This window comes from Hippichthys cyanospilos, chromosome 1 (genome assembly GCF_059441005.1).
Source record: "Hippichthys cyanospilos isolate Australia breed blue-spotted pipefish chromosome 1, RoL_Hcya_1.0, whole genome shotgun sequence".
Taxonomy (NCBI): domain Eukaryota; kingdom Metazoa; phylum Chordata; class Actinopteri; order Syngnathiformes; family Syngnathidae; genus Hippichthys; species Hippichthys cyanospilos.
In genome coordinates, this window is record NC_142369.1 from 18,997,905 (window position 1) to 19,025,061 (window position 27,157).

Below are 27,157 nucleotides of genomic sequence, written 5' to 3' on the forward strand. Positions count from 1 at the left end.
AGGTCACCACCATCGTGCGTGCTCGTATTACAAGTTTGCAAAGTTTGTTTGCAAACAAAAATGGGAGATTGATGACTCAGTTGTCAAAAGACTATAAAGTAGAGTCACTAATAATGTACCTCAAAGCACCACTGTGTGTTGGGACAAGTCCATTCCAAACAGTTATGTACAGTATGTGTTTAAAGTGTGAATGCAATGTAGTTCTCGAGTTACCCATGCGGACGTCATGCACTACTTTCTCATTCTAACAAGGAACTTTCCTATTTAAACGAGAAAATGTTTTCATTCTAACGGGACAGTTTCTTGTTAGAATCTAAAAGTTTCTCTGTGAAAGAAGACCTTGAACCTCTCCTTTTTCATCTATTTCATTTCAAACAACTTGGCGTGTGTGGCTCGTCACAGTTTTAGGTTGTGTTGTTTTGTTGTTAAACCTTTGCTTTGTTACAGTTATGAAGTTATATTATTTATAGACCAGGCGGCTCGATGGCGCAGTGACTAGCACGTCTGCCTCCCATTTAAAGGGGCCAGAATTCAAATCCACCTCACTCCGGCCTTCCTGTACTGAGTTTGCATGTTCTCCCCGAGCCTGCACGTGTTCCTTCTGGGCACTCCAGCTTCCTCTTCCACTCCAAAAACATGCATGGCAGGTGTATTGGACATACTTAATTGTGCTTAGGTGTGATTGGGTGTGAGAATAGTTGTTCGTCTCTGTGTACCCTGCGATTGGCTGGCAACCAGTTCAGGGTGTTGCCTGCCTACTGCCTGGAGCCAGCTGGGATAGGCACCAGCAAGCCTGCGACCCTTGTGAGGATAAACTCTGGAAAATGGATGGATGGATGTTTAATAGAGCTACAAGATGGGAAACTGCACAGTTGCATTCGCTCTTAGATCTTCAAATTCCTAATTTCTTTGTATAGTACATTGTACAGTAAAGGCATTCTACATTCCCAGTGTCACATTATTGGCTTCACAGTATAATAATAATAATAAAGGTAAAACAATAATGACAATCATAAGAATAAACATTTCAATGGTATAGTTCTTCATTTATTCAAAACCTCTAACATTAAAAAAGCAGATTAGGGTGACCCAATAAATGAAGTATTTGCACAAGGTAAAGAGAAGCAGGAATGGACACCTGTTGACACACTGAGCGTTGCATAATGTAAAACATTGCGTCATTTGTCTTCTTGGTCTTTTAGTACTTTTTGACAGGTCAAAAGGGGGTGGGGGTTAGGGGGGGTTTGATGGTCCAGTTTTTCTGGCACTGGAAAATGTGTTATAAGCAAGCATGTGGGAATGCTGTTAATTACCATGCAAAGTATAAATGTGTCTGCTGAATTATGGTAATAGACACATGAACAAACTTGAATGGCAACAAAATGCACAATGACAAGTAGATGGGAGTGAGTTAATAGGGACAACATCAATTGGATAAATTCCAACATGCGGTATTCCTTAATAAGATTTTCCTATGGAAATGCAATATTTATATGATTAAAGCTCCATCAGAACCAACATGAAAAATAAGCTTTTGTGTTTTCAGGCAAAAAAATAAATTAAGTGTAACTGAAGCAGACACTTTTGTTGCATCGGTATACATTGTCAGTTATGAGCCTTCTGCAGGTTAAAAAAAAAAAAAGTTGTGGAATTTTGCAACTCTGATTTGTACACAAAAATAACGTCAAGGAGGCAAACTGATAGGAAATTCATTTTATTTCCAAAAGGTTATTTACATTATTTACAGAAACACACCCCACGGAACATACAGTAACACTGCACAAAACAGGCATGTGCAATGAGATTGGGATCTCTTCCAAATGTACAGTGTATCAGTAATCTCACTCAGCAGCAGAAAGGCACACTTGTTGGTCACAATCACCCCACACATACAATTACTGCATCTAGAAAGCCATTCGACACAATGGGATGTGCTATGATAAATAACATTGGTCTTGCAGTGCTTCAATTTTGTTTTCCATAAATTAAAAAAAAAAAAAAACACATTTAAAATGTACAGTACAGAGACTACAAGAGCTGGTGCATTTCCACTGACAGATATTTTACCTCACTTAAAACATTCCCTAACTCTCTTGAGCGATCTTTGACAGACCGCCTTGACCTCAGTCTCCTGCTCTCCCTCTCAACGCCAGAGCAACATCTCCAAGTTTCCAGGAACCAACAATTCAGGTACACGTTAAAATGTCTGACGCCGCTAAATCCTCCCACTGTGCGCTGATCCTTCCTCCTCCGTTTGAAAAAGTGCTCAGATAAAGCGAAGGCAGTGCTTCTCGCTTTGACTTGTTGGGTCCCCGTGGTCATGGTACATCAAGTTGTCAAATGTGTCAGGGCTTTACATAAGCAGCCTGTGGACAATAAACAGAAAAAAATCATTTAAAAATGACAAGTGGTAGAAGCTGGGTTGTTTTCAACTTGAGTCACTTTATAAGATATGATAGGTAACAAAAATTCAATGTTTTGTGGCCAAAGAAGAATTCAGGCAGTGCTGACAAAAAAGAGTCAAGTTGGTGAAGATAGAGCAACACACTGGTCAAAGAAAAGTTTGATTTTGAAATTTACATTTGATTTAAATGAATGTAAAACTACTATAAGAAGCAAAAGAGTTGGTAGGGCGAACTCAGAAGATAAGCTTGTAAGCATTAGCCTTTCGGCAACATAAGTTGGCAGTATTATAAGCACGCTGGTAAAAATAAAAGGACAAAGCAACACTAGTAAATGAAGAAGCAGAATCCGGGCTCCTCATTGGTTTCTTACCGTTTCCTTGGTTTCACTTCCCAGCCGTCTCGACACTTGACAAACATTATCGATTCACCGGGCGAAATTTCTGTTTTCGACGGGTCTTGGGCACAGAAGGTAAACCTGCAAAGCAAGAGTCCATTGGCAAACAGATTTCACAGCAACTGCGTCTTCACCTCTCAACTATCACAACTCACTTCTTTTGTGTTTCCCCAGCTTTCACGCGAATCCGTCGGATTTGCAGCACAGGGTTGGAAGGCTTGGCATTCCAGGCCCAGAAGCTCTTCTTGATGTTCTTCCACACGGAGTATAAGGACTCGCTGTCACCTTCCCAACTCAGGTTGATCCTCAGCAGGTCACCGATGTCTTGCTCGGTGAACACCAAGAAGGTGTTGGTCAGGTTCAGCCCGATGGAGCCGTCGTAGCTAAGCGAGGAAAACGCAGGGAACACAGTTACACCAAGTCTGCTAATGACCAGTTCTGGCTTCGCCCCTGCAACTAAGCAATGTGGTTTTGAAGTATTTTTTTCCACAAAGTACTCACACGTCAACAAAGATGTTTTCCGTGTCGTTATGCTCTCCCATCAACTTGACGTGGAATGTTGGATCTGCGTTGTCTGCCTGCTTCCTGTTGAACACGTGCATCTTCATCTGGTAGTGGTAACCTTTAAGATAATGTCGTTGGGTTAATGATTCAACAAGTCGTTCAGGTGCAATCACGAGACTTAAGGTTAATAATAACAAGAAGCAATAAAAAAAAAAAAAAAAAGTGAGGCGTGTGCATCCTCTTTCTCATGATATTAATCGAAATGTGGTTAAACTATTTTTGTAAGAGCTTCTAGGTCTTTTTAAACCCGCCTATTTTAGCCAAAGTGGAAACAGAAACATTTATTGGTTAAAAAAAGAAAAAAAAAAAAGAAGGGAATGCTAATTTGGTAAAAGTAGGAGTACAAGCGTCTGGCAACACAAGATAAATCTACCCAGCCTGGCAATAGAATTAAAACCAAAGCTAAAGGCAAAGGCTAAAAAACGCTCATTTGCCAAAAGAAAAACAAAAATCTAACTAGTTGTGTTGTAAGTTAATGCCAAGCTGGCAAAAGGGGAGTCTGGCAAAACAAGCCAAAGCTAACCAGGCTATACACATATTAGAATCAATACTGGCACAAGCTAAGCTGTCAAAAGAATAGAAAGTTGAAGCGATGCTGGTGCAGTGATTCAAATCTATGATGGCAAAAGTACAAGCTATGAAGACAAAAGCTGAAAGAAAAAAAAAAAACTTTTCTGGCAAAAACTTGAAAATTAAATCTTTGCTAGCAAAAAATAAGTAGCAAAAACGCTGGCAAAAACATGTCTGTGCTTTTACTTGTTAGACTTGCATTCTTTTCACTTAGCTTTGACTTCAATTGCCAGTATTTGTTGTAATTTCATTTTGTTTTGCCAGTATTCGCATACTAATTATTTTGCCAGCATTGAATACTTTGCTAGCTTTACTGGAAAAAGAGGAAGTTGAGGCATTGTTGGTTTCCCGTTCAAACAAGACGTAATACAGCTATAAGGCGTATTATCAGGTGGTGACTCACCGCCAAATGGAGTGTCGGCACGAGTCTTCAGGTACATTTTGCTGTTACGCCTCTTGCGCATTTTGCGGGCCTCATAACCAATGTTGTTGCAGCGGTTCTTGCGGCAGCTCAAGCAAATGCCCTTCTTGAAGCGACCTGGGTCGGTGCACTGGTACGCGAAGCTCACGTGGTCCCGGTTCATCAAAGAGTCAACAAAAAGGTGCACCGCTCGCTCGTGCTCACATTTCATCACCTCCATGAAGTCTGGAGCAAGGAGGGAGACCGTAATTATCGAAAGTAGATCAACAAAAGGAGTTGCGCTCGCTTAGTCAGGCCACTTACTTCCAGCCATGGTCAGAACGTCGCCTATTGAGCACCCGGGTTGGACTTCGCCTCCGTTGGGGTAAATGTCCACGTCCCCGATTGGCTGCTGGATCCCGATGCTCACGCCCAAAGCTTCCCGATTGTACGTATGGAGGACATCCACAAAGTCGGCATCGTCCGGAGAGAGGCGCTTCCCCTCCTCGACGCCCTCAAACATCGGCCCTGCTGGGTCCAACCCTAAATCGGAATAATCACACGTCAAAATCAGAATAGGCTCGATTGAAATGTGTCTAAAAACATTATACAATTTATGATATAAAATGGAACAGAAGCAATTGTGTTTGTAGTCTAATGTGTTGTTCACTACACACAATTAAGGAGCAGTAAAAACATGGGTGCCCTTTCGTAAATCATGCTTTAAAATCGGAGCAAAGGACAATACCTGTGATTCTCCCGACGGACCCTCGCACATATGTCCCCGCGTAGCCTGCTACGTGAGCTCCTAAACTGTAGCCAATCAAGTGCACCTTCTCCAGAGGCAAATGCAGCTCATCCTGTTAAGAGAATAAAAAAATGACGACATCAGCAGCTGCTTCAACGAACAAACGCTTCTTGTTGGCCAGCCACGCTCAGTTAACTTGGACAAGGCCTTCTTCCACGCTACGCCGCTTTTGCCATCTGTCTTGGCGGAAGACTCTTTGTCCGGCCTTACAGCATGGATGCAGCCAAAAATCTCCTTCTGGCTTCTCATTTTGGACTGATCCCATTTTAATATGGTAGCAAAGCAGAATTTTATTGAGCCAGTATGAGTTGTCATTTCAGGGTACTGATGTGACAGAACCAGTACAGGTTACAGCCATCCATCCAGGTATCCATTTTTTAGATCTAGCCTCATCAGGATGACAGCGTACTCCTATGACTTTGGAAGCCAGGATACACCCTCAGACTGGTCACCAGCAAATGAACAGAACCGGTCAAAAGTTTGGAAACACCCTAGTAAAGCTTTTTCTTTTCATTATAACACCATTGGAATTGTGAATTACTATTTAATACTTAAGTCATTAACATGAAAAATTTGGGATGGAATTATTTGGTGAACAAAATGTTAATCAAAGCAGAATATGCTTTATAGGACTTTCAAAGCAAGCACCTTTGGCCTACAGAAAATCTTTTAACATCTTTGTATTTTTTCAGTTAAACATGCTTTATGAACTAAAAAGACATTCAGTTCAAAGCTGTGCTTTATCAAGCATTAATAAGCTTGACTTTCTTGATCTCAATGTGTTTGAGACCAATTGCCTTTGAAGGCGTTTCCAAATGTTTAACTTGTTGACAATCATACATAATGAAGTTTCCATCCTTGGACAACTTAACATTTTCATAACACATTTGGCAAACGTCTGAGGAAGTGGTGACCCAGACGTACTAACTCCAGCATACAGTGTCCGATCTTTTATTATTATTTTTTTTTTTTTTTTTTTTTTTTTTTTAATCGTGGACCTCATTAGATGCACCAAATGCATCGAGGTCCCTCGGACGTCTGACTTTTGTTATTTGTACCAAAAGCCTTACACATGAGCAGGTCTGCATGAGGCCTTTAGGTGCATTCCCGTTTCAGTTCTTCAAAATGACATTGCATAGTTTCAGATCCAGATATTTGGGACTATTGACATTGCATAGTTTCAGATCCAGATATTTGGGACTATCTCTCTGGACTCTTTACCTGTAGCCAGTCGAGCATGACAGCGATGTCCCGTCCAACGGTGTGCGTGTAGTTAACGGCGTCTGGGTACAGCTGCTGAGCCATGGGGATCCAGTCCACCACAACCACATTGGCTTCGCTCTCACGCTTCATGACAGCTGCCACCAGCTTCTGCATCCAGCTGTCAAACATTCCACTCATCTAGACAAGAAAAGAGGCACCACCTTTAATTCACTACCATTTAAGACCTCTGTTAGACAAATTGCAACAAAGAAATGTTTCAATGTACAGTCCAGCCGTGGATGATGAAGATGGTCTTGGCTGTGGCATTGAAACCGCAGTCCCGCAGACACTCCTTGTTCCCAGCATTCAAGAAGCAGCCCTCCTGGTCAAGATCCAAACTCTTCCTCATGTTGTACTTGATGCTGAGGTCCATGGTGTCACCCTCTGTTGCATACTCATCTGTAAACGTTTCAAGATAAGAGTAAGAACAAACATGCTTTGTAATCCATATTTTTCTTTTATATTCCAAAAACTCTCTTTTTTGGTGGACCTCGGCATGCCCCATGAATCAATTATGTGGATTCTGGTGAGAATAATTTTATTTTATCAGTTGAGGATTGTCAGAATCACCAGTTCCACGACACACCAAAAAAAAAAAAAAAAACAACTTCAAGGACTTATGCCCATGTCCTCTTTTTTGTCTTTCAGCTTCTTGAACAAGCAATACATTTCAGCTGGATGCTTCACAGACATGAAAGAAGCGCTTTGTGATAAAGAGTTTGGGACAACAAAGTCAAGCAGCTAGAACTGTGAAGATCGATTCCATCTAATAAGGGTTGATCATGACAGGAAAGTTTGTTGATTAGTTAAAGATTTAAAAATGGGTGGTGCACAAGTCCATTGATTTGGTCAGATGGATCTAATATTTCCCAGTACATTCATGATCCACTTAAATTTTAAAATCATATTTCTTTAAACTTGGGTACTCTTCGCAGCTGCAGCAGCCTTTATGTTTGGCATAATTACACATCATTATGACACACATGCCTGCTCTGCATTATGATAATTCCAGTTTGCATGGAGAGCGAAAAAAAAGCTATGAAAATGCAAAAAAATAGTGACTCTCCATGCAAATGCATTGAAACAAATGTGGTGCAAATAGAAGTACAGTATTACAGGGTGCTGGTTTGACTATGAAATTGTATGTGTATTTACTAGACAAACCGCTTTGAACTAGCCCAATGAACTCGATTGCCCCGCCGCTGGGAATCGGTCATAAAGAAACAGAAATGAGTTCGTGGTAAAAAGTGGATTCAGCAGGACATCTCATTTCCTCCTTAGTGTGTCAAACGTGGCGTGTCCTCAATGCACTTGTCCCCAAAAGAGACACGTCGCTTTATTAGCATCTGAATGAATCCGTTCCCTTTTTTTCTGCTCTACTCAGCCCGCCACACTTGCTCCGCTTCTAATTAACCATTCGTCCTTGGAACATAACAAAGACGATAAAGAGCTGTTTGACACACTCACTAGAAATATGAATCCACTTGAGAAAAATGAATGATCGAACGTGGAGGGATAAAATGTGCATTTCTTACCGTTTTGTCCGCGCGTAAAGGCAGCAAAGCACAGCAGAAGAAGCCACAGTAGATGTGTTTTAAAACTCATTTTGAAGCCGGCTTTTTCTTTTATTGTAGAAGCGTCTTTGTGTGAGGTGGCAGCGTCCCCGGCGTGACAAAAGACCACCGGCCTTGGTGCGTCCTTTTGTGGGTGGTGTTCGGTGCGATGCGTCCTCACTCAGTTGGCCAACTCTCAAAATGTATGAACGAATATCAAGGCGCTCATTAGTTTTAAATAGTTTCCTCCAGGGTTCAGTCATCTGATCATGGGCTGATCTCCTGCGCGTCTGATTGGTCAAGCCCCCGTTTGTTTACGTCGGGGAGTGGCTTGTGTTGAATGAAGACGTAGTAAGACTTGCGTGCTTCTCACGTTATGCTTAGAGAGGTGAGTAGTGTGTGTAAAACATAAAACTCACGCACACACCCGCGTGCGCGCGCGCTCACACACACAGGCGCACGCACACACACGCAAACACACACACAGAAAGGAAAAAGGTGTTACACTAGAAGGAAGGTCATGTATTTGTTGCCTAACTCAACCACTGTGTGGAATGAACACGCTGCTGTGGGGAGAAGGAGGTGTGACAACGTGCTTTTAACATGAAATCCCATTGGTGACTACAATAGCCGCTTACGCTTTCACTGGAATGTCTTAAAAGCCTCATATGGAAGGAAAGGGACTGGATAGTGGTTGTGGAAGGGGGGGCCTGGAAGGGCGCCCTGGGGCACCAACCCCCATGAAAGCATCAGCCCCCATCCACCATATTCATCCTTTCTTTCCATGGCTCTCTGCCAAACCATCAGCTTAGTTCACTTTCAATTGATGAGGCAGAGAATGGGAGCTACAATAACAACCGGTACTGTGTGTGTGTGTGTGTGTGTGTGTGTGTGTGTGTGTGTGTGTGTGTGTGTGCGTGTGTGTGTGTCAGTGTGTCTGTGTGTGGGTGTGTGCAAATGTATGTATGACTGTACGTGTGCAAGCATCATTTGGCAAGTCACTTGCCACTAAGTCACTACACTGCTCTTAATATGGCCTAATTGTTTGTCCAATTTCTTGTGGGCCAAATGAGGATCAATGATGCTTTATCACTGGCTACATGGGTTGGCACAAACCCTTTGAACACTTACTTGTACATCAAGGGGGAGCATAGTGGATAAAGGGTTGACTTTTATCCAGCTGGCATGAAGTCATTTCACACCCAGTGCCCCGTTTTTAGAAAAGGGATGGAGTCATGTTGTTTCACCAATGGTCAAATCAATGCAATCGTACTTTAATTGGAAAACACTGGCAAGCTGTGTTATGTTTCCTGCTGATATGGTTGCAAAGTTTTGCTGTGCCTAATTTACTAGCTAATTCCTTTGGGGAGTAATTTATTAACTTCTTTCTTGCATTTCTTGGCTAAAAACCAATCAGGGTGAAACTGTCACTTTGCGACGTGCCCATTGGTTACTTGAATGTCATCACCTATTTGCAAGAGATTATTAAATTCAAATCATATCTGAAAGGCAAAACAACACAAAAATCCTTAGTACTAAATTCTAAATATTGCTTTTTACTTTAGGTCTCTACAACAATGAATGTGCTGAGCAAGACTGTGTGCAGTATGCAGTTCAGTTCATGAAACCATGACTCTGAATCACTGCGCACACAACGGCTTCTCAGCGGCTACCTTCAGAGAGAGGAAGGTGATGTTCAGTGCAATAAGTAAAGGACACCTGCTCTCTTACAATTAGCTCCTGCATGGTAATCTTCTACCAATCAGCCAGATATTCCTTGACCCACATGAATATGCTTGCTGCCTATTTAGATTGTGTTTATGCTTCCTTGCTCTTAAGTAATGACTTTTACTGTATTTTCATATAGCTTTTGACTGAGACTGGGGGAAAAAACAGTGCCGTTTTCTGGCAAAAGAAATACAGCATATTATGTAGGCAAACAAAAAGTAATTATAAACTATGCTGGTAAAAGAAGGAATTATGGTTGTGCTTGGAAGTGGAAGAAAAGGAAGCAGTAAGCGCTCAGCTCGTAAAACAAGTTGTACATGATACGGTGGCAAAATAGGGAAAATATAGGACACGGGCAAATATACAGGCAGTACAATCTAAACTGAAAAATAAATAGAAGAAGGCATCCGGACATGAAGTTCTGACTAAAGAATGATAACAGGTGTTATCAAAGGAAAAATGGGCTCTTCTGGCAAAAGAAAGTGTATAAGCTAAGAAAGAAGAAGTACAGTATATAATTGATGCAGGTGAAATAAGTAGAAAGAATGCTAACAAAAGAAGTGGTTAAAACGGTGCTAGCAACAAAAGAGGCTATGCTGGCAAAAGAAGATGTAGAAGCTATGCTGGATTTTTTTTAAAAATGAAGAAAGGAGATGCTGGTAAAAGATGTGCTAGTAAAAGTAAGGTGATTGAATGGATGATTCTAACAACAGAAGATGAGGCTAAGTTAGCAAAAGATGGGGTAGCAGCTGTGGTAACAAAAAAGGAAAACAAAACTAAAAACAATATAAAAAAGATGAGACCTATGCAAGCAAAAGAAAATGTGGAAGCTATACAGGATTTAAAAAGCAAAGGGAAGTAGAGGTTAAAAAGAACAGAGACTGGCAGAAGAAAGCATAACATGTGCTAAAAAAAATGAAGAAATGGAGAGAAAGTAGTCGTAGAAGCGTTGGTGACTAAAAAAAGAGGTTAAAGCTGAGTTGGCTTAAAAAATTGGAAGTAATAGCCATATTGGTAAAATAAGTAGAAGAAGGAATGCTGGAAGAAAAGAACAGGAAGAAAGGTGAGCTACCGAAAGAAGCAATGGAGCGAAACCGGCAAAAGAAATGCAAGCTCTACCGGCCAAATAAGTACAATTTGATGCTCTGCTGGCAAAAGAAGGGGGACTGGAAAGGCTCCGCTGGCTCAAGGCAGAAGCGATTCTGGTTGAGAAGAAGTAGGAGTGACGTTGGCAAAAGAACTGGAAGGGGAAGCTCTGCTGGCAAATAAATATCGTTTTGTCAGTTGACATCATCCCACCATTCAACATTGCACATTTGCGATTTGTTAGGATTCGTTGCATTGTGATAAAACATCTCCCTTTTCCAGACATGGGACAGATGACTCCAAAATAGCATGCCCCAATTACACAAGGGTCAAGTGCGGATGTATTAATAGAATTTATAGCTTGTGAAATGATAGCAGAATGTGCATGCGACTGTATCTCTGCAAGGCATGAGGGTGAGGTGGTGAAATGTAATGTGTCGTGACATTCGAGTCGCTCCACACACTTACAGTAAAAACAAATGAAAGAAGCCGTCTCCAGATGACGCTCACGTTCTATGAAGTGCACACATCCTCTTTCAGTTTGACGTCATGGCACTCATTTGGAAATGTTCCACCATGTTCAAGTGAAAACTCCCCGGGGTCTGATGATCTGATGTCAGAATTTCATTTCTGTCAAGTTGAAATGCTTTTATTGGTTTTTCCAACTGGCCTCTCTGAGTAAGAATTGTACTGAATACTGAATTGAACAATGAGGTCCGGTGAGTCGTTGAGACTCAGACGTGCCAGAAGACAGCGCACACAGGCTTTCATAGGGGGAAAAAAGAATCAAAGCATAATTCATGTCTCTTACTGAATTAGCGCAACATTTCAATTTGTATACCTTAGTTTCAATTGCTATCTTTATCTTTCTGTCTATCTGTATATGGCTATCTGTAAAATTGTCTTTGTCCGTCTGTCTGAAAGAAAATATACTTGAACAACACACAATCAGAGCCAAGATTTGACCACTGAACCTTCTTCAGTTACAGGATGACCTACTGTTGGGCTCATAAATTTACATATCCTTTATGAGTTTAACTGTATTTGTGAAAACATCACATCAGTAATTCTTAAAGTGTGGTATGCAGGCTCCCACAAGTGGTAGGCAAAAGAATTTCTGCCCATATATTTCAGTTGCATTTAGCTTTATGCGATTATTTTCTGAGTAGCTTTACATCATAGGGATAGCAAATGAGCTGGAGCCTTTTAACTGACTTTGGTTGAGAGGGGGTATTATATGATATGATATATGATGTTATAATATTCTGGTGTATTCCATGATTCCTTATTTTATGATATTGTATTAATGTACAAAATAAGTTCAAAGTTCTCTCTCTCTCTCTCTCTCTCTCTCTCTCTCTCTCTCTCTCTCTCTATATATATATATATATATATATATATATATATATATATATATATATATATATATATATATATATATATATATATATATATATATATATATATATATATATGTGTGTGTGTGTGTGTGTATTTATTTATATTATGCATTTCTGTTTCTTTCTATTTCTTTTTTTTTCCACTCCATCCATCCATTATTTGAAGCCGCTTATCCTCACAAGGGTCGCTGGCTTGCTGGGGTCTATCCCATCCGTCTTCAGGCAGTAAGTAGGTGGGGGGCACCCTAGACTGGTGGTCAGCCAATCGCAAGGCACACAGTGACAAACCCCAAGGGAATCCCCCGCAGGATCTGGAAGAACATGCAAACTTCACACAGGGAGGCTGTAGCAAGCTGGATTTGAACTCGGAACCCTAAACTGTGAGACAGACATGCTAACTACTGTTCCATGGAGTCACCCCGCAAAGGAATCTCTTGCATAAAAAAATTGTTTTAGGAAAGCAAACTGCTTAACAGCAAACCAACATGAAATGTAAGAACTCATTTTGTGATGTATTTATTTTTCACAAAAAATAAACAAATCGTCTTACTTTCCTGCGTGTGATCCCAAATTTGCAAACAAATTATTGGGTTTACTCATGTTGAATAGGATATGTTGACCCATTCAATAGGTAAAACCAAGTCATTCCTGCTATCTAGTGGCGAATCGTGATAATGCAATTTAAAACTACAGTTGAACCATAATTGCAGCTCGGCATTCGCAAATTTGCATAATCACAATTTGTTTTCTCACCCTTTCCCCTCATATTTTTTGTCAAATATTTTTTGTTTTATATTTGTGGAAAACATATATTGAATATTTATCAGTTTTTTATTTGGGGGAATTTTGTTTAATTATTTTTATTAATAATAATAATAATAATTTAATTCTCTGCCTGCTATTCTATTCTATATAATACATACTGTAATCTACTATATTCACGGCTGTGAAAGTGAAAGCCTTGAATTTCAAGATTAATTTAACTTTTAAAACTTTAATAAAAATGACAGGTGACTCAGTTTGATTTACATTCTGTGGCAGCTGAAATCAGGTAACATTGTAACCAAACTTAGAAGGGAATGACCGGCGCAAAGACAAAGATGGACACAGTATATGTAGTTTAAAAAAGTTGCTTGAGAGCTCATCGGAAAAAAATAAATAAATCAAAACTTAAAACAATGTGGTCGTCACACCTTTACCTAATTATGAAAACTGAGTCCCGTATAAACTGTTCAAAAGGGGGCTTGGTTACAAAAAATGTGTGCTGTTTCCTCCCCAAAAAACTTGAAATTGAAAAGCAAAGTTGATAGTTTAGTCAGAAACTTGAAGTCATGATTAGCATTTCGCGGGCCACATAAAAGGATGTTGCAAGCCGGATTTGGCCCCCTGGGCCTTGAGTTTGACACCTGTGTTCTAAAAGAAGCCGAAATGCAAGAATTCTAATGAGTATTAATCTGTTTCGTTATTAGATGCATTTACAGGAAAACAATCGTATTCAATGATCAAATAAATCTATCAGCGACAGCATTTGAAAGCAAATCTTATTTTTTAATTGATGACTTTACGTTAATTCCAAGACTTTTACATTACAAGCTTCGTGAATAAGATCTTGAAAAATGCCACTAATCGCTGTTGATTATTGATTTTTTTCCAAAAACGAATCGTTTTAATGCATTAATTTCATTATCTTTTATACCATAACGATGTATTGAACCCGCGGTGGACGGCCGTTAGCGGGGCTGTGATTCCAAAGCAAAGACACCACCGCCACCGTGTGTTCGGATTAGCGATGAGCGGAGCGGTGACACAGCAGGAGGCGGACGCAGGGAGGGCAGCGGCACACCGGATCCTTCATGAGGGAAGAGGCCAGGGACAGCCAGCCAGCCCCGGCTTCTCCTTCTCTCCACTAATATATCTTCCTTTCGGTTTTGCGAGACAGGCCCGAGCAAGGGACCGCTTTGGGCCTAGTAGGATGTCCCGTCATGAAGGTGAGAAACGCGGCGCTGATTTAGCGAGCAAGGTCGGCGTTTGAGTGAAACGTTGACGGCGGCGGTGCTAATCTACAATATCTTACCTAGTAGTCACTGTGGCTAATGTTAGCGGCGCGGCCGCGCGATGACAAACCGGTTAACGGGACTGTCGACAAGTTTAGTGGTTCGATGATGGCTGACGCGCGTGTTATATTGGTAAATGAAGCCCGAGACGGCGCTGTCAAATAGGCGGAAGACGCCCGGGGAACGTCTGCTTAGTGGAGCTAACGCGCTAATGTTAGCATGGCGGCTAACAGAAGTCTGGCTCCGGCTTGGTTATGGTTACCAGGCTGAGCTGCGGCGCGGCGCGGTGGAGGGGTGGAGAGAATAGGCAACTGCGATTGGGGGCGAGGCTGCTCTCGCACGTCGCCGGTTTCGCTTCAGAGCGAGCCGCCTCTCTGCTCTAAAGTTGCCCCCTCAGTACCTTGGGCTTGGTGAGCTAACGTGGGGCAAATATTTTGCGCAAGTATGTCCTTGCGGCCAACCTTGCCCGGGCTTCAAAAAGTCCCTTGTTAATATTTAGACCATGAGGGGACTCGTTGTAAATGATGTTTGAAAAGCTGTACGGAAAAGCACGGTGAAGACTGCATAATCAGGCTAAGCGGCCCTACACAAACCTGCACTCACTTTTAATTCCTCTACAAGTGTCAGTACTACCTTGACAGTTCCCCCTCTACTTTGAGCTAGGATTAGCTTAAAACGAGAACCGTCAAATAAACGTATTCATTTTTGAAGCAGGTAATCTCTAAACCAGGGTTTCTGAAAAGTTTTTGGAGTTAGGGACCCCTTTTAGAAAGCGCATTTTCCAAGCACCCCCATTGCAAATGTTTGTGGAAACAAAAAGAAATTTTAGCCGAATATAAAACAAACATATCAATTACATTACATACATACGTTACAGAAATTACAGACAATATTTGACTACTGAATAACGCTTTGTTCTATACTACCTGTATGTGTTTTATGTCACATCCGAAAGAACAATCGAATGAATGCCATTGTCTAATGTTGCACTGTATACTCCATCACTATTGTTTATTGCACAGATGGGTGACCTTTTTTTCTTGTATCCACCAGCCATTTCTGTTTTAGTCCTTAGGGACATTGTAGTGTTTTGATCAATGCGATACAATGACGAGAGCCCCCGTGCAATGGTGGTTAGGTGCCATATTTCATAAACATGCTTGGTTCATTCAAGACTGAAAGTGAATGTTTGTTTCTGTATATGTATGCGGCCCCCTCCAAGGGTGTGCCTTAGCTTTTATCCAAAGTTAGCCGGGATAGACTGAAGTACCCTAATGCGGGCAAAACCAGTTTTAAATACTTGGATGGATTGATTGTATAGATTTTTAATACTTGATAAGAGGGGTAACCAACTTTTTTGAAAGCAAGAGCTACTTTCTAATGCAAAAGTGCTACCAATTACATACACACCTCTAAAATCACATAAAGGAGCCTCAAAATCTGTTAAAAAAAAAAAAAACCTGCCACCTATGGCTGATGTCCTATCTTGTTTGTGTTTTCAGGCGTGAGCTGCGATGCGTGTTTGAAAGGAAACTTCAGAGGCCGACGTTACAAATGTTTAATCTGCTACGACTACGACTTGTGTGCGTCGTGCTATGAGAGCGGCGCCACCACCACCAGACACACCACAGAGCACCCCATGCAGTGCATTTTGACACGAGTCGACTTTGGTGAGTACCGCTGATGCTAATGTGACTGTGGCTAATTAGGCTCTGACAAAATCTGTCCACTAGTCCTAAGTTTCATGTTTATTTCTCAAGACTGTGAAGCTACTGTATGGTGAGTGTGTCTTGCGTGAGATTGTTGTTTTTAAGGCCGATATCTCATTGAGGGGTGAAGGCTGCTGTGTGTCTGCAAAGGTAGCAGCTCTTTTGATCTCTTCGCCACAAGGTCGCCAGAGGTCACCGGACGTTGCTCTTGTTGCAAGGAAATTTTGAGCGACCTTGGGGCGGCATTCAGACTTCTCTTGTGACAAGAGCAGCATCTAATGACCCCTGCCGGCCTTGTGGTGACCTCTGGCGACATTGTGATTACCTCTGGCGACTTCGAACAACCCTTGAGGAGTTCAAAAGAGCCGCTACGTTCGTGGACACTCGTCAGTGTTCAGCCCTCAGTGGGATAGTGGCCCAAGCATTTCTTCACGCCTTCAGTTTTTGGTCTGCTTTTCTCTGGTTTGGTATCTTCAGAAAATTTAGGTCGAGGTTGTTAACTAGTGCTTCTAAGACTCTTAAATCTAAACTTAGAATTTTTTTTTTGTAAGGATTACTCAACATGAATTATGTGGACGATCTGTCACACTTAATATTCACTTGTTAACTCTCTGTTGGAATTATTCAATTTTTTGGGGGTCATTTTGTCTTACGCAAATGAGCCGTTGCTCACTTTTTTTACCGCTGGACTCCGGTGTGGCTGCTTTCGTTGCCATGACAACTGTGTGAGAGCCATGGAGTTGTAACAAGGTGAAAGCAGCATAAAAGCGGCCATAAAGAAAAAAATGTGTGCAATTTTCGCGTGCAGGGGCATTACTTCATCTCCTCGCTGCCATACTCTTTGCCTAATCACATAGTTCCCTAAGCCATTTTTAACAATTATAAAAGACAGAATTTTACAACCCTGGAGGGGAAATAGTTTAACATTACAAGGGAAATTCACACACTATCAATACATTATTATTATTTGTTAATGAGTCTTCCTTTACAAAAAACGGTTTCATTATAAATATATGGAACAATAAAACAGATAAGAAAAGAAAAAGCAACATTTATATATTTTTTAAATGAAAACAGTGAACTAAGTGAAAACACTTCAGGCGGTGTATTATTCTGCTCATGTCTTATCGGGTTATTAAAATTTATTGTAACAGTGGTTGACTTGTCAACCGTTAAACTCGTCCTTTTCCTTCTCAAATCATTTATTTCCATCTTATCAGTTGAAATCAATACAAATTGATACATTGTTTCAAATACATACATTATATGAAAAAAAACATACATACAATTTATGTCAATTTCTCGGCATGAAGTTAATTTGCCATTTGGTCTTTCTCTAAATCAGTTTTATACCACAACAAATTGTGACAAAAGTAGTCTGGAACTCTGCTGTAGGCACTTAGGGCAATTTGTTCTGCATTTAAGTTTGGTCTGTGTCATCCCAATAGGACACTTTGAGAAACTTTCAGGAACTGTAGACAGGAAGTTATCTCTGTTACCGAGAGAAAATAAAGAGGCCTGTTTAAGGAAACAAATACATTAAATTGAGATGCCAGTGAAAAAAACATATCCTCACAGTTTGGTATTGCACTCTATTTTTCAAAAATGATAATGCTCACTTTTACAAATTAATGTCTATTACTGCCTTCAGAAGATTGGCATAGAGTTCATTTAGAAGCATCATTCCACCTAAATACACCAAACAAGTCAATAGCGACTGCATAATACATTATAGCCCTTATTTATTTATTAGCTTACTTACTTACATGATTGCATGATTGAAAAAGTAGAAACAAGCAAGGCGGCAAGGTGCACCACAGTCCTCTCTCAAGTAGTAATCACTATTTGGCTGAACAGATGAAAGACTGTGGAGCACGCTTTGACGCCCCATCCCTTCTGCCTTCAGACCTGTATTACGGCGGCGAAGCGTTCTCGGTGGAGCAGCCCCAGGCCTTCACGTGTCCCTACTGTGGCAGAATGGGCTACACCGAGATGTCCCTGCAGGAGCACGTGGCCGCCGAGCACACGGAGACCTCCACAGAAGTGGTATGTCGCTCTCAAGATGTATTTCACCAAGTAGAGCATTATCTTTCCCAGCAGTGTAACAACATTAGTCTGAGAACGTCAATTAGATTTGGAAGGTACTGTACGTCCTCAACGTGCGTCACGCTGAGGTACTTCAGCCCCTTGACGTCAACTTGTGACTGACCAGCCAGGACGAAAAGCAGCAAAATGGCACGAGGTCGTGTGGCACCCCCCCCCCCCCCCCCCCCCAACTCCTTTTGATGCAGTTTATGCATCATAGCATTGTTTTACTTTCTGTCAAAGGTAATAAAGAAAGGTTCTACTTAATTTATAACTCAAGCATCCTGCTGACGTTAATTTTCATCAAATTTTTCTTTGAAAAAAAATGGCTTTAAACAGTAGCTTCGATTCCTCTTGAACTTTAATTTTTTAAAAAAAGGAAAACATTGAAACTTTAATTTTCAACAGATTTTTTTTTCCTGAAAAAAATGGCTTTAAACAGTAGCTTTAATTCCACTTGAACTTTAATTTAAAAAAAATAAATAAATACACACACACAAAACAACAATGAATGCAAGCCCTCTTATTAAATTTATCGAAGCACCCAGGTGAAGCCTTGAAATCTAGTAGGCCTACTTGCTCCGTTGTCTTCGGAAAGCGCACTCACAAGATCGTGAATAATGACGCTGGCCAGAATGTGAGGGATTCTGACCAATTGGAGAGCAGGATACTTGTGCAGTGGTATAGCACGTGTAATGCGTGCAGGCATTCCAAGATTTCTCTTGGAGCATGCAAGCTATCGCTCATATATTGCATTTTTTTCTCGTATTAAGAGACACAATTGTGGCCGAATTTTTACTCGTAAAGTGAATATTTCATTTACAGAAGCGTTCGTATCTAGGGGTTCCACTGTATATAGTTAAGGCTCACGGGCTAGTGGTCCCTTATTGGCTAAACCATCTTACATCATCTTGTACCATCCCATCCATTCACTTATCATCGGCATGAGTAACATTCACCAACTTTTACTGTATTTGATATTTAACTGTGGTAGTTAAGCAATTAGTTTCCTCATTCACTTAAGATGAAAGATGTAGTTCTAAGCTAAAGTCCTTTGAAACAAATACCAACCATCACAAAATGAAGCAAAAACAGGTTTCACAACATGTCTCTTTTGTAAAGGCAGCCTGGTGACAGTCAATCCTGCTTTGTCACGATTTTGTGGCAATACACAATTATTACTGCTACCAGTTAGGGAAACCTTATTCCTTTTCTTCACCTCCATCTGTTTTGTGATCATGCAGATCTGCCCCATTTGTGCAGCGCTGCCCGGCGGGGACCCCAATCACGTGACAGATGATTTTGCTGCTCACCTCACACTTGAACACAGAGCACCCAGAGACCTGATATCCTTTGTTTTTATCCCCACAGTCACAGAATTTTGAGGTTTTTGTATCAGTGGTACAACATGTAATATATACTTGTTACAACTGTTACAGCGCCCAAACAATTAATCAAACAACTTAAATAATTTTGTCATCAAAAAAAGTAAAATATTTGCCCATCATTTGGGTAGAAGAACTACGTTGCTGCTATTGCGGCAAGCTAAGAGACAAGATCGAAATGTTTGCATTTCTAACCTTTTACACTTAATAAAGATCAAGGGCAAGGCGATCTTCAGCAAAACTGAAGGAACGACAATGGCACATTCACAACTGCGAACGCTGTTTTAGATCATTTCGATTAAACCCATCATTCGTCAAATTACAGTATATATTGTGAAGCCCCCACAGGTGTTAAAGCCATGGTGGTATTTTCCTCATTGGCTTTAATGAGAGGAAATGTAATGTCAGCCGCGCAGCTGCAAACATGGCTCCGTATCACTTTGAAGGATTGGCTCGTCTGTATCTGTTTTGAATGTGACGTGCTCCGCTCTGGCAATGCTGTTGTGACCGTCTGTTGATAGAAGCATTTTGAAGAAGTGAAACGTGGCAAAACGCTGCCTCTTTTTGTGTCTGGCTATGGTGTCACGTCTTACAACTTGCCACGCTACGTAGCACAAGATGATGATGTTGCTTTCTTCTGAAAATGATGCATCACCTTTTTTGTGATATTTTAATGTTCAGCATTCACAGTAAGATCATTGTGGAAAAAATGCTTGCATGAGTCCTTAACTGCGCTATTCACGATGAGTCCAGCGGCGTGCGGCACGTAAGGCGGATGTTCCACCCTGGCCGCGGATTGGGCGGCCCCCGCGCGCGCAGGTCCAACATGCACTTTACTAGCAACACCACTGGGGGGCTCTCAACAAGTCAGAACTCCACTCAAAGCTCCAATTACAGTCGAGAGGCCATGGACCCCATCGCAGGTACGTCACAACCCAAGCCACGTTGTAAACGGGAGCCCATTTTAGTCGTGGTGAGTAGTTGGAATTTGCCCCATGGGCTCCAGCTGTGCTCTAATGAGGCTGATGGGACTCCTCGCCACAAGCTGGGCCGTTAAGCAGAGTGTATTGTGGAGCTGCCACTTCAAGTCAGTCAAAATGCGGTAGCAAAGTCCGCATGGCCGTAAGACGTCAAAAAATGAAGGCCAGAATCCGGCTGTGCCGAATTCAACGGAGTGCACGAGCCACATACGTAAATCCACATTTGATTTCTTTTTGCGCGTGATCGAGGAATAGCATAGATATTTAAAATCGTTTTCTTCCTGTAAATTCTCGCCCAAGTCAATGAAACGTTTTCGTTTTTTCCTCAGAACTTCTATCGCAACTGTCGGGCGTACGACGCTCTGCCGGCGGCCAGCTGAGCTCGGGTCCGTCGGCCTCGCAGCTTCAGCAGCTCCAGATGCAGCTCCAGCTCGAGCGGCAGCAGGCGCAGGCGGCGCGCCAGCAGCTGGAGACGGCACGCAATGCCACGCGCGGCGGGCGCGCCAACACCATCCTCAACGCCAACTCAGCCGCCGCCGCCACCAACAACCCCAACCTGAGCGCCAACCACAACAGCAACGCCGGCCCTTCGGAGAGCCTTGCCCAGCAATCGCAGCACAGCTCCCACTTTCTACTAAGCAGGTCAGCTTCTTTTTACCAGCTCTATAGTTGGATCAGAACATTCCAGTGCGAATTTCTGATCGCGATGCTTGTAAATTGGAAGGGGCAAAACCTGTCAATTTAGTGGTCGTTCAGTAGGCTAAATTAAAATGATATGTTTTTATTTGTTTATTAGAATAATGTGGAGATAGATTCAGTGGTTGACAACACATTTCTTATATTGAAGTAGTCATCTATGCTTTTTATACACGATACATAAAATTGTTCATATGCCCCTCATATTCAGTGAGCATATCCAGCAAGAGGAAAAATCACAAAAAGTAGACATGTCAAAAATACATACGTTCAAGGACACATATCACTTCAAATTTTCCATTGGCTGCCAAAACGCATTTCAAATTTTTCTTGAAGCCATGCCCTCCATCCACAGGCTGAGCGAAGCGCGGGTGTCCGAGGCGGAGCGTCAGGCGTGCGAAGCGCAGTGGGCGGACAGGAGCTTGTTTGTGACGGAGCTTTTGCTGTCCACGCTTCTGGCGGAGCACCGCCTCGATGACGACGACGACGTCGCCGACCACCACCGTCGCCGGCGCCGTCCCGGCTCGTTGCGCAATTTCTCCGACTTCCAGTCCATGGGCTGCGTGGAGGTGATGACTCTGGACGTGGCGCTGGAGAACCTCAATCTCAAAGAGAGTTCCGCTGCCCCCCCTGCCAAGAAAGAGCCTCCGGCCCCTTCCCTTTGATAGGGCAAAAAGACTGATCCCCACCCTCCACCCACTCCCTTTTTTCCATTTATTTTTACTCGTCACTGATTTTGTCATGGGCGGCTCGGTGGAAGAGTGGTTAGCACGTCCGGCTCACAGTTGAGGATCCGGAGTTCAAATCCACCTTGCTCCGGCCTTCCTGTGTGGAGTTTGCATGTTCTCACCGAGCCTGCGTGGGTTCTCTCCGGGCGCTCCGGTTTCCTCCCACATTCCAAAAAACAAGCATGGAAGGTGAATTGGACACTCTAAATTGTCCTTCGGTGTGATCGGTTGCGCGAATGGTTGTTGGTCTCTGCGTGGCCTGAAAAGGACTGGCAACCAGTTCACAGGGTGTCGCCCGCCTACTGCCCAAAGACAGCTGGGATAGGCACCAGCAGGCCTGCGTCCCTAATGAGGATAAGCGGCTACAGAACATGGATGGATGGATGATTTTGTCCCGTCCCCACATGTCCGTATGTACGTAAAATACGAGTTAGACGAGTGAATGTGTCACAGAACTATATAAATCTATTATAAAAACAAAAGCAAATCTATATGAAAGCTGATAATCACTTAACTCACACGCTGGCCACGTGAGGAGGCCCCCCAACAAACTGCTGTTACGAGCTAATACGCATGATGAAGCTTCATGTACACACGCACATCTCCCTTTCTAGTGACTGGACACACTACCGGACTTTATATCACATGCAACCATTCACTCGGACCTTTTTTTGTGATTGTGTGTGTGTGTGCGCACACGCGCGTGTATGCCGTCTCCACGCCTAGTAAATGCAAAGAGGACCTAGAGGGAGCTGAAGGAAAAAAAAAAAAAGTATGTTCTTTTATTTTTCTCGGCTAACTTCTCTCTGTGCTCCCGTGGATCTGTGAGAGGCCTCGTGAAGAAGACGTGCAATGTAGGAACTTGCCGGCTCACTTGACCTTTCGGTGTGGACCACAATAAACATGTTTTGGATGGAAATCGACTAACAAAATGCTGCTATTGCACTCTTAAGTTTTTGGATGCGTTTACGTGCTTTTGTATGTGTGAAAGTTAGTGCGAGTATGAATATGTGATATGAATGAAGTGGCTGTGAGTGTATCGTACAACAACTTGGTGTTTATTTTCACAGTGCAAATGTGTGACTCAATAAAGAGCGACTTATAAGGACTCCATATCCCAGAAGCCTTTATGCTTCTGACACCAATGGCTGTTGTATGTACAGTGAAACCCCTAGGTACGAATGCTTCTGTACACGAAATATTGAGTTTACAAGTAAACATTGGCCGAATTTTTGCGTCATAATACAAGAAAAAAATCAATACACTCGCTAACTCGCATCCTCCAAGAGAAAAGTTGAAATTCCCGCATGCGTTAAACGTGTCATACCACTGCACCGGTATCCTGCTTTCCCGTTGATCAGAATCTCTCACGTTCAATGTCATGCTCCCCTTTGGATGTGCTGCACAGTACAGCTCGCCAGTCTACAACATTCTAGTCGGCATCTGGTCACTGTTGGCGCTGGCATTTCGATCGAGGGAGTCAGGTGGAGAGAGCGAGAGCAGTTGTGATGTTGCTACGCGTGACTTCGTTTGGGTTTATGACGCGCCAATAAGTTACTTTGATAGTGAAGTTGTGTATTTCCCCAGTGTGCATCCGTCATAGGTGAGTTGGTCCCCCATGGGAGAGTTACTTCAATTTGTTTCCAAACGTGAACGAACGTTAGCATTAGCTCGCGCTAGGTCGTACGCGTTGCGTTTGTTTGGGATAAAAGTCCCAATTTAGTTGGTAATTGTGCCTTGTTTCTCTTTATAGAGAAACCACACCTATTAGCCTTTCACCATAGTGGACTTTTAATTACACTGAGATAAAAAAAGAAATGCCAAACATCGTGTTTTTCGAAAGCTAAGGTACAATATTATAAAATTTGATATGGCATTTACTTCAAGTTTGGAACAAATTAGGCAATTTACATGCAGAATGTGATTCTCTATGATGCAGGAAAGAAACTGCACTCCAGAACGGATTAAATTCGTATCTAGAGGTTCAACTGTACGAGCAAAGAGGTGGCGCATTCGAAGAATTATAAACTCAAATTAGGGCGCAGAAAAGTGTGGATTAAAAAAAAAAACTTGAAGCTGTGTGGGCAGTATAAATCACAAATTTCCTGGAAGTCTTGTTTCTCACATGAATTATGACCCACTAAAACTTTACAAATAATAAATTCATGGGAAAAGTAAATCTCGAGGATATTATATCATGCCCAACGTCCTATACAATTTGTCTTAAGTTGACTTGAGTTGTGGCTTCCTTCCATAAATGATCCTGTAAGGCTTTGCAGTCATTTTTTTATGCCTTCCGATACAAGGTCGTCAACAAAAAAAATTCACCTTGCTGTTCTTGGTCGTTTAAAAATGGCTGTATATACTTGGCCATAATGAGGTGCTTCATTTAAAGTAAGCAAGATTAAAGAAAAATCCTTGCTGTACAGTTCGGCTGTACAAAAGGGTTTGGGGGAAAAACACCTTACTTTTGAGATTAAAAAAAAAAAAGGAATACCAAAGAAAATCCTTCCTGAAACATTTTTTAAATTAATTCTCTCAGGTATGTATTTCTTGCTTCTTTTGATATTCAATCCATTTTTTGAGAGGGGGAGACTTAAGCACTCAAAAGTTATACATTTTAAATCTTAAAGCAAGATATTAGATCTAAAAGTTCGTCAAAATGATACAAAAAAATGTTAAATTCTTAGGACTCGAAATTGTCTATTGGTGTAAAAGTTGTTTGTGTGCACTCCAATTGGTTAATGACCAGTCTGGGATGTATTGCATGTGGGTAATTAATATAAGTCGGAAAGTGTAAGAACGATATGCTTAGCCATGAAGAAAAGACACAACACAGTAGAATGTTGAGTGTTCTTTGTAATTTTAATTCCCATAATTTATAGTTTAATGCAGACAGTTTTCCTCACTAAAATCTTAAATAAAGACATTACAGAACAACAGAAGCAAATCAGAGTAAGATTTTGTTGAAGCAGGCTACAGTTTTCTTTTTTTTTCGTTGTTTGTTAAATCCACACAGTTAGACATGATGCAGCGAGCGGACAGGAAGTAGCGCTAAGCATTCAAAAGACAACACGGAGCTGGAAAAGGCCGCATGTGGGCCGAGGACTGCGATCACTACGTTCAACCACGATAGCCCATATGTCATTCAGACGCAAACTGATAGTTCTGCACACTTATACAGGGGGGAGGGGCTATCACAGCAGGGCGGAGCACAGCAGGGCGGAGCTACGCGCAGAGAGCAACATCGACATTTTTGAGCAGGCAAGAAAAAAAAAACATTCTGTCTCATAAGCATACTCCAATGGCACAGAATGTCGCCCTCTATTGGCGATCACAAGGAGATGAGCGCTAAGTTGTACCTCGCTTTTTTTACGACAGGCAGTGAACACTTGGACCCTTAAAGAAAAAAATTCATAAAGCATCGATTTCTGTCATTAAACTAAAGCATGACTTGAATTCAAATTTAAAAATCCAGAACAGGAAAACATTTTTTGCTCCTTTGTGTTCACATTTGAATGAATGCTCAACTTTTCTCGAGCAAAATTTACATGAAAAATGTGTTGTGTTCCAAGTGTTCACCGGATTTGATTTTCCCCAACTTATTCACTGCTCCAATGTTTTTCCACGAGCGCCATTTATCAAATTTGTTCAACGCACACTCCTGCTAGAGGCTGATGTTTGCTATAGCTCGCGCTATGTGCCTCTGATTTTTGACAAAGACAGGGCGGTGGGAGTTCCCAACAAATGGGTGGGATGGGTGCTAGCATGTTACCAGCCCACGTTGGTTGGTGGTGAACAATCGTCTTTTTAATAGATGCTAACTAATTCCGACCACGCGTCTTTGACAATCCTGTTCCGTTATTGCTGTATTTGAGCCCCCTGCCCCCTCACAAACACGCACAAGCAACCACCAGCAAAGGTTTGTCCTCACAATCCAGTTAAACCTTTACCCATATTGTATAGCTTTTACACTAGCCTCACCATTCTGTTCCATTATTGCTGTAATTCCATAACACCCCCCCCACACACACACACACACACACACAGGCATGTGCGCACACACAAGTGGGTTTTTCTGTCATAGTGGGGACATCCCATTGACATTATGCGTTTCCTCGCCCCTAACATCACAACGGACTGCCTCACCCTTAACCCTAACATCAGCCAAAATTCAATTTAACCTCTAAACGCAAGTGTTGAGATTTAAGAGATTTAAACTTGTGGGATCCACCAAAATGATCCCCACAAATGCAAGAGGTCCCCACAAGGACATTTAAGACCAGGGATTTGGTGAAAACAAAAACAAGGCACACACACGAGTAACCCCAAATAAAATATCGTGTACTATGCCCTATCCATCTTTTACCATCGTGTACTTTTTTTCTCTCTCCATTTATAGCCCACCGACTACGCGGCTAGCGCTAGCAAGATGGGTGCGGTCCTGCACTTACAGTATGCCCCCAAGCAGAAGGGAAACAAAATTACAAAGTATGGCATAGTCCACAAATTCCAAACACAAACATGGGAGATTCTGTTTGAAACTATCGGCAGCCGTCGCATGTCCCCGGTTAAAATATTGTAGAAAAATATATTGTCTTGATGAAAGCTCTCTCGTTAAACCCTTGCAGCGTTCGAGCGACATAGCGGTGGTTAGCGCCGGCCGCTGCAGCTACAAAAATAACACGCAAAACGTCTCTCATCTCTCTCGCTAGACACTTCTGGTTCATGTGTGAAAACGGTCATTGGCATCGTGAGGCGAGTTGACTTTTTTTTTTTCCCCCAGTCATCATGATATGGATACTAGCAATGAGTGTTAGGGCCAAGCTGACAAAAAACAACAACAAAGCAAATCATTATGAAAGCTTTACAAGGGGATACATCAAGAAAAAAAAAATACAATTACAATCTTAAGTTTGATGTCCCTTAAGGTTGTTTATTTTCGGGATAATAATCATAATTTTACAAGTTTAGGGTTTTTTGTTTTTTTTTTAGGGAAAAGTATATTTGAGATAGAACCTGTGATATGGTAAATAGGGAATGCACTCGAATATTTGAGATAAGTCACATTTCTAAAACACAACAGTGTCACAAAATTGCATATTCGTTTTTTTAAACAAATACATTTTTGAGTTTAAAGCTGTATATATTCATTATTGGTCACAATCCTGTGAGAATGAAGTCCTACTTTTTAGATTAGTAGTAATAGTATGAATGCAAAGTTGTGTATTTTTTATTTACATTTTGTTTTTGACATTGTAATATTGTAGTAAAATTAAACAAATATGTCACCCTACTATCTTAAGTTGAATATTAGAAACAGTATTATAAACTTATTGCCTCCTATTT

General features: G+C 41.7%; 2 protein-coding genes across 2 annotated transcripts; one reads left to right on the forward strand and one right to left on the reverse strand.

Moving 5' to 3' along the window:
* Positions 1 to 1,698: 1,698 nt before the first annotated feature.
* lipg (lipase, endothelial) lies at positions 1,699 to 8,175 on the reverse strand. The gene is made up of 10 exons (XM_088414520.1): positions 7,940 to 8,175; positions 6,631 to 6,803; positions 6,363 to 6,542; positions 5,082 to 5,193; positions 4,658 to 4,876; positions 4,337 to 4,579; positions 3,301 to 3,421; positions 2,955 to 3,182; positions 2,776 to 2,880; positions 1,699 to 2,366 (listed from the first exon to the last, which is right to left on the reverse strand). The coding sequence occupies exons 1-10, from the start codon at positions 8,007 to 8,009 to the stop codon at positions 2,354 to 2,356; spliced, it is 1,464 nt and encodes a 487-aa protein (XP_088270646.1). The 5' UTR covers positions 8,010 to 8,175; the 3' UTR covers positions 1,699 to 2,353.
* Positions 8,176 to 13,979: 5,804 nt separating this feature from the next.
* LOC148429547 (E3 ubiquitin-protein ligase KCMF1-like) lies at positions 13,980 to 22,921 on the forward strand. The gene is made up of 7 exons (XM_088420174.1): positions 13,980 to 14,159; positions 15,728 to 15,895; positions 17,841 to 17,980; positions 19,264 to 19,365; positions 20,147 to 20,327; positions 20,714 to 21,026; positions 21,436 to 22,921. The coding sequence occupies exons 1-7, from the start codon at positions 14,144 to 14,146 to the stop codon at positions 21,743 to 21,745; spliced, it is 1,230 nt and encodes a 409-aa protein (XP_088276300.1). The 5' UTR covers positions 13,980 to 14,143; the 3' UTR covers positions 21,746 to 22,921.
* The last annotated feature ends 4,236 nt before the right edge of the window (positions 22,922 to 27,157 follow it).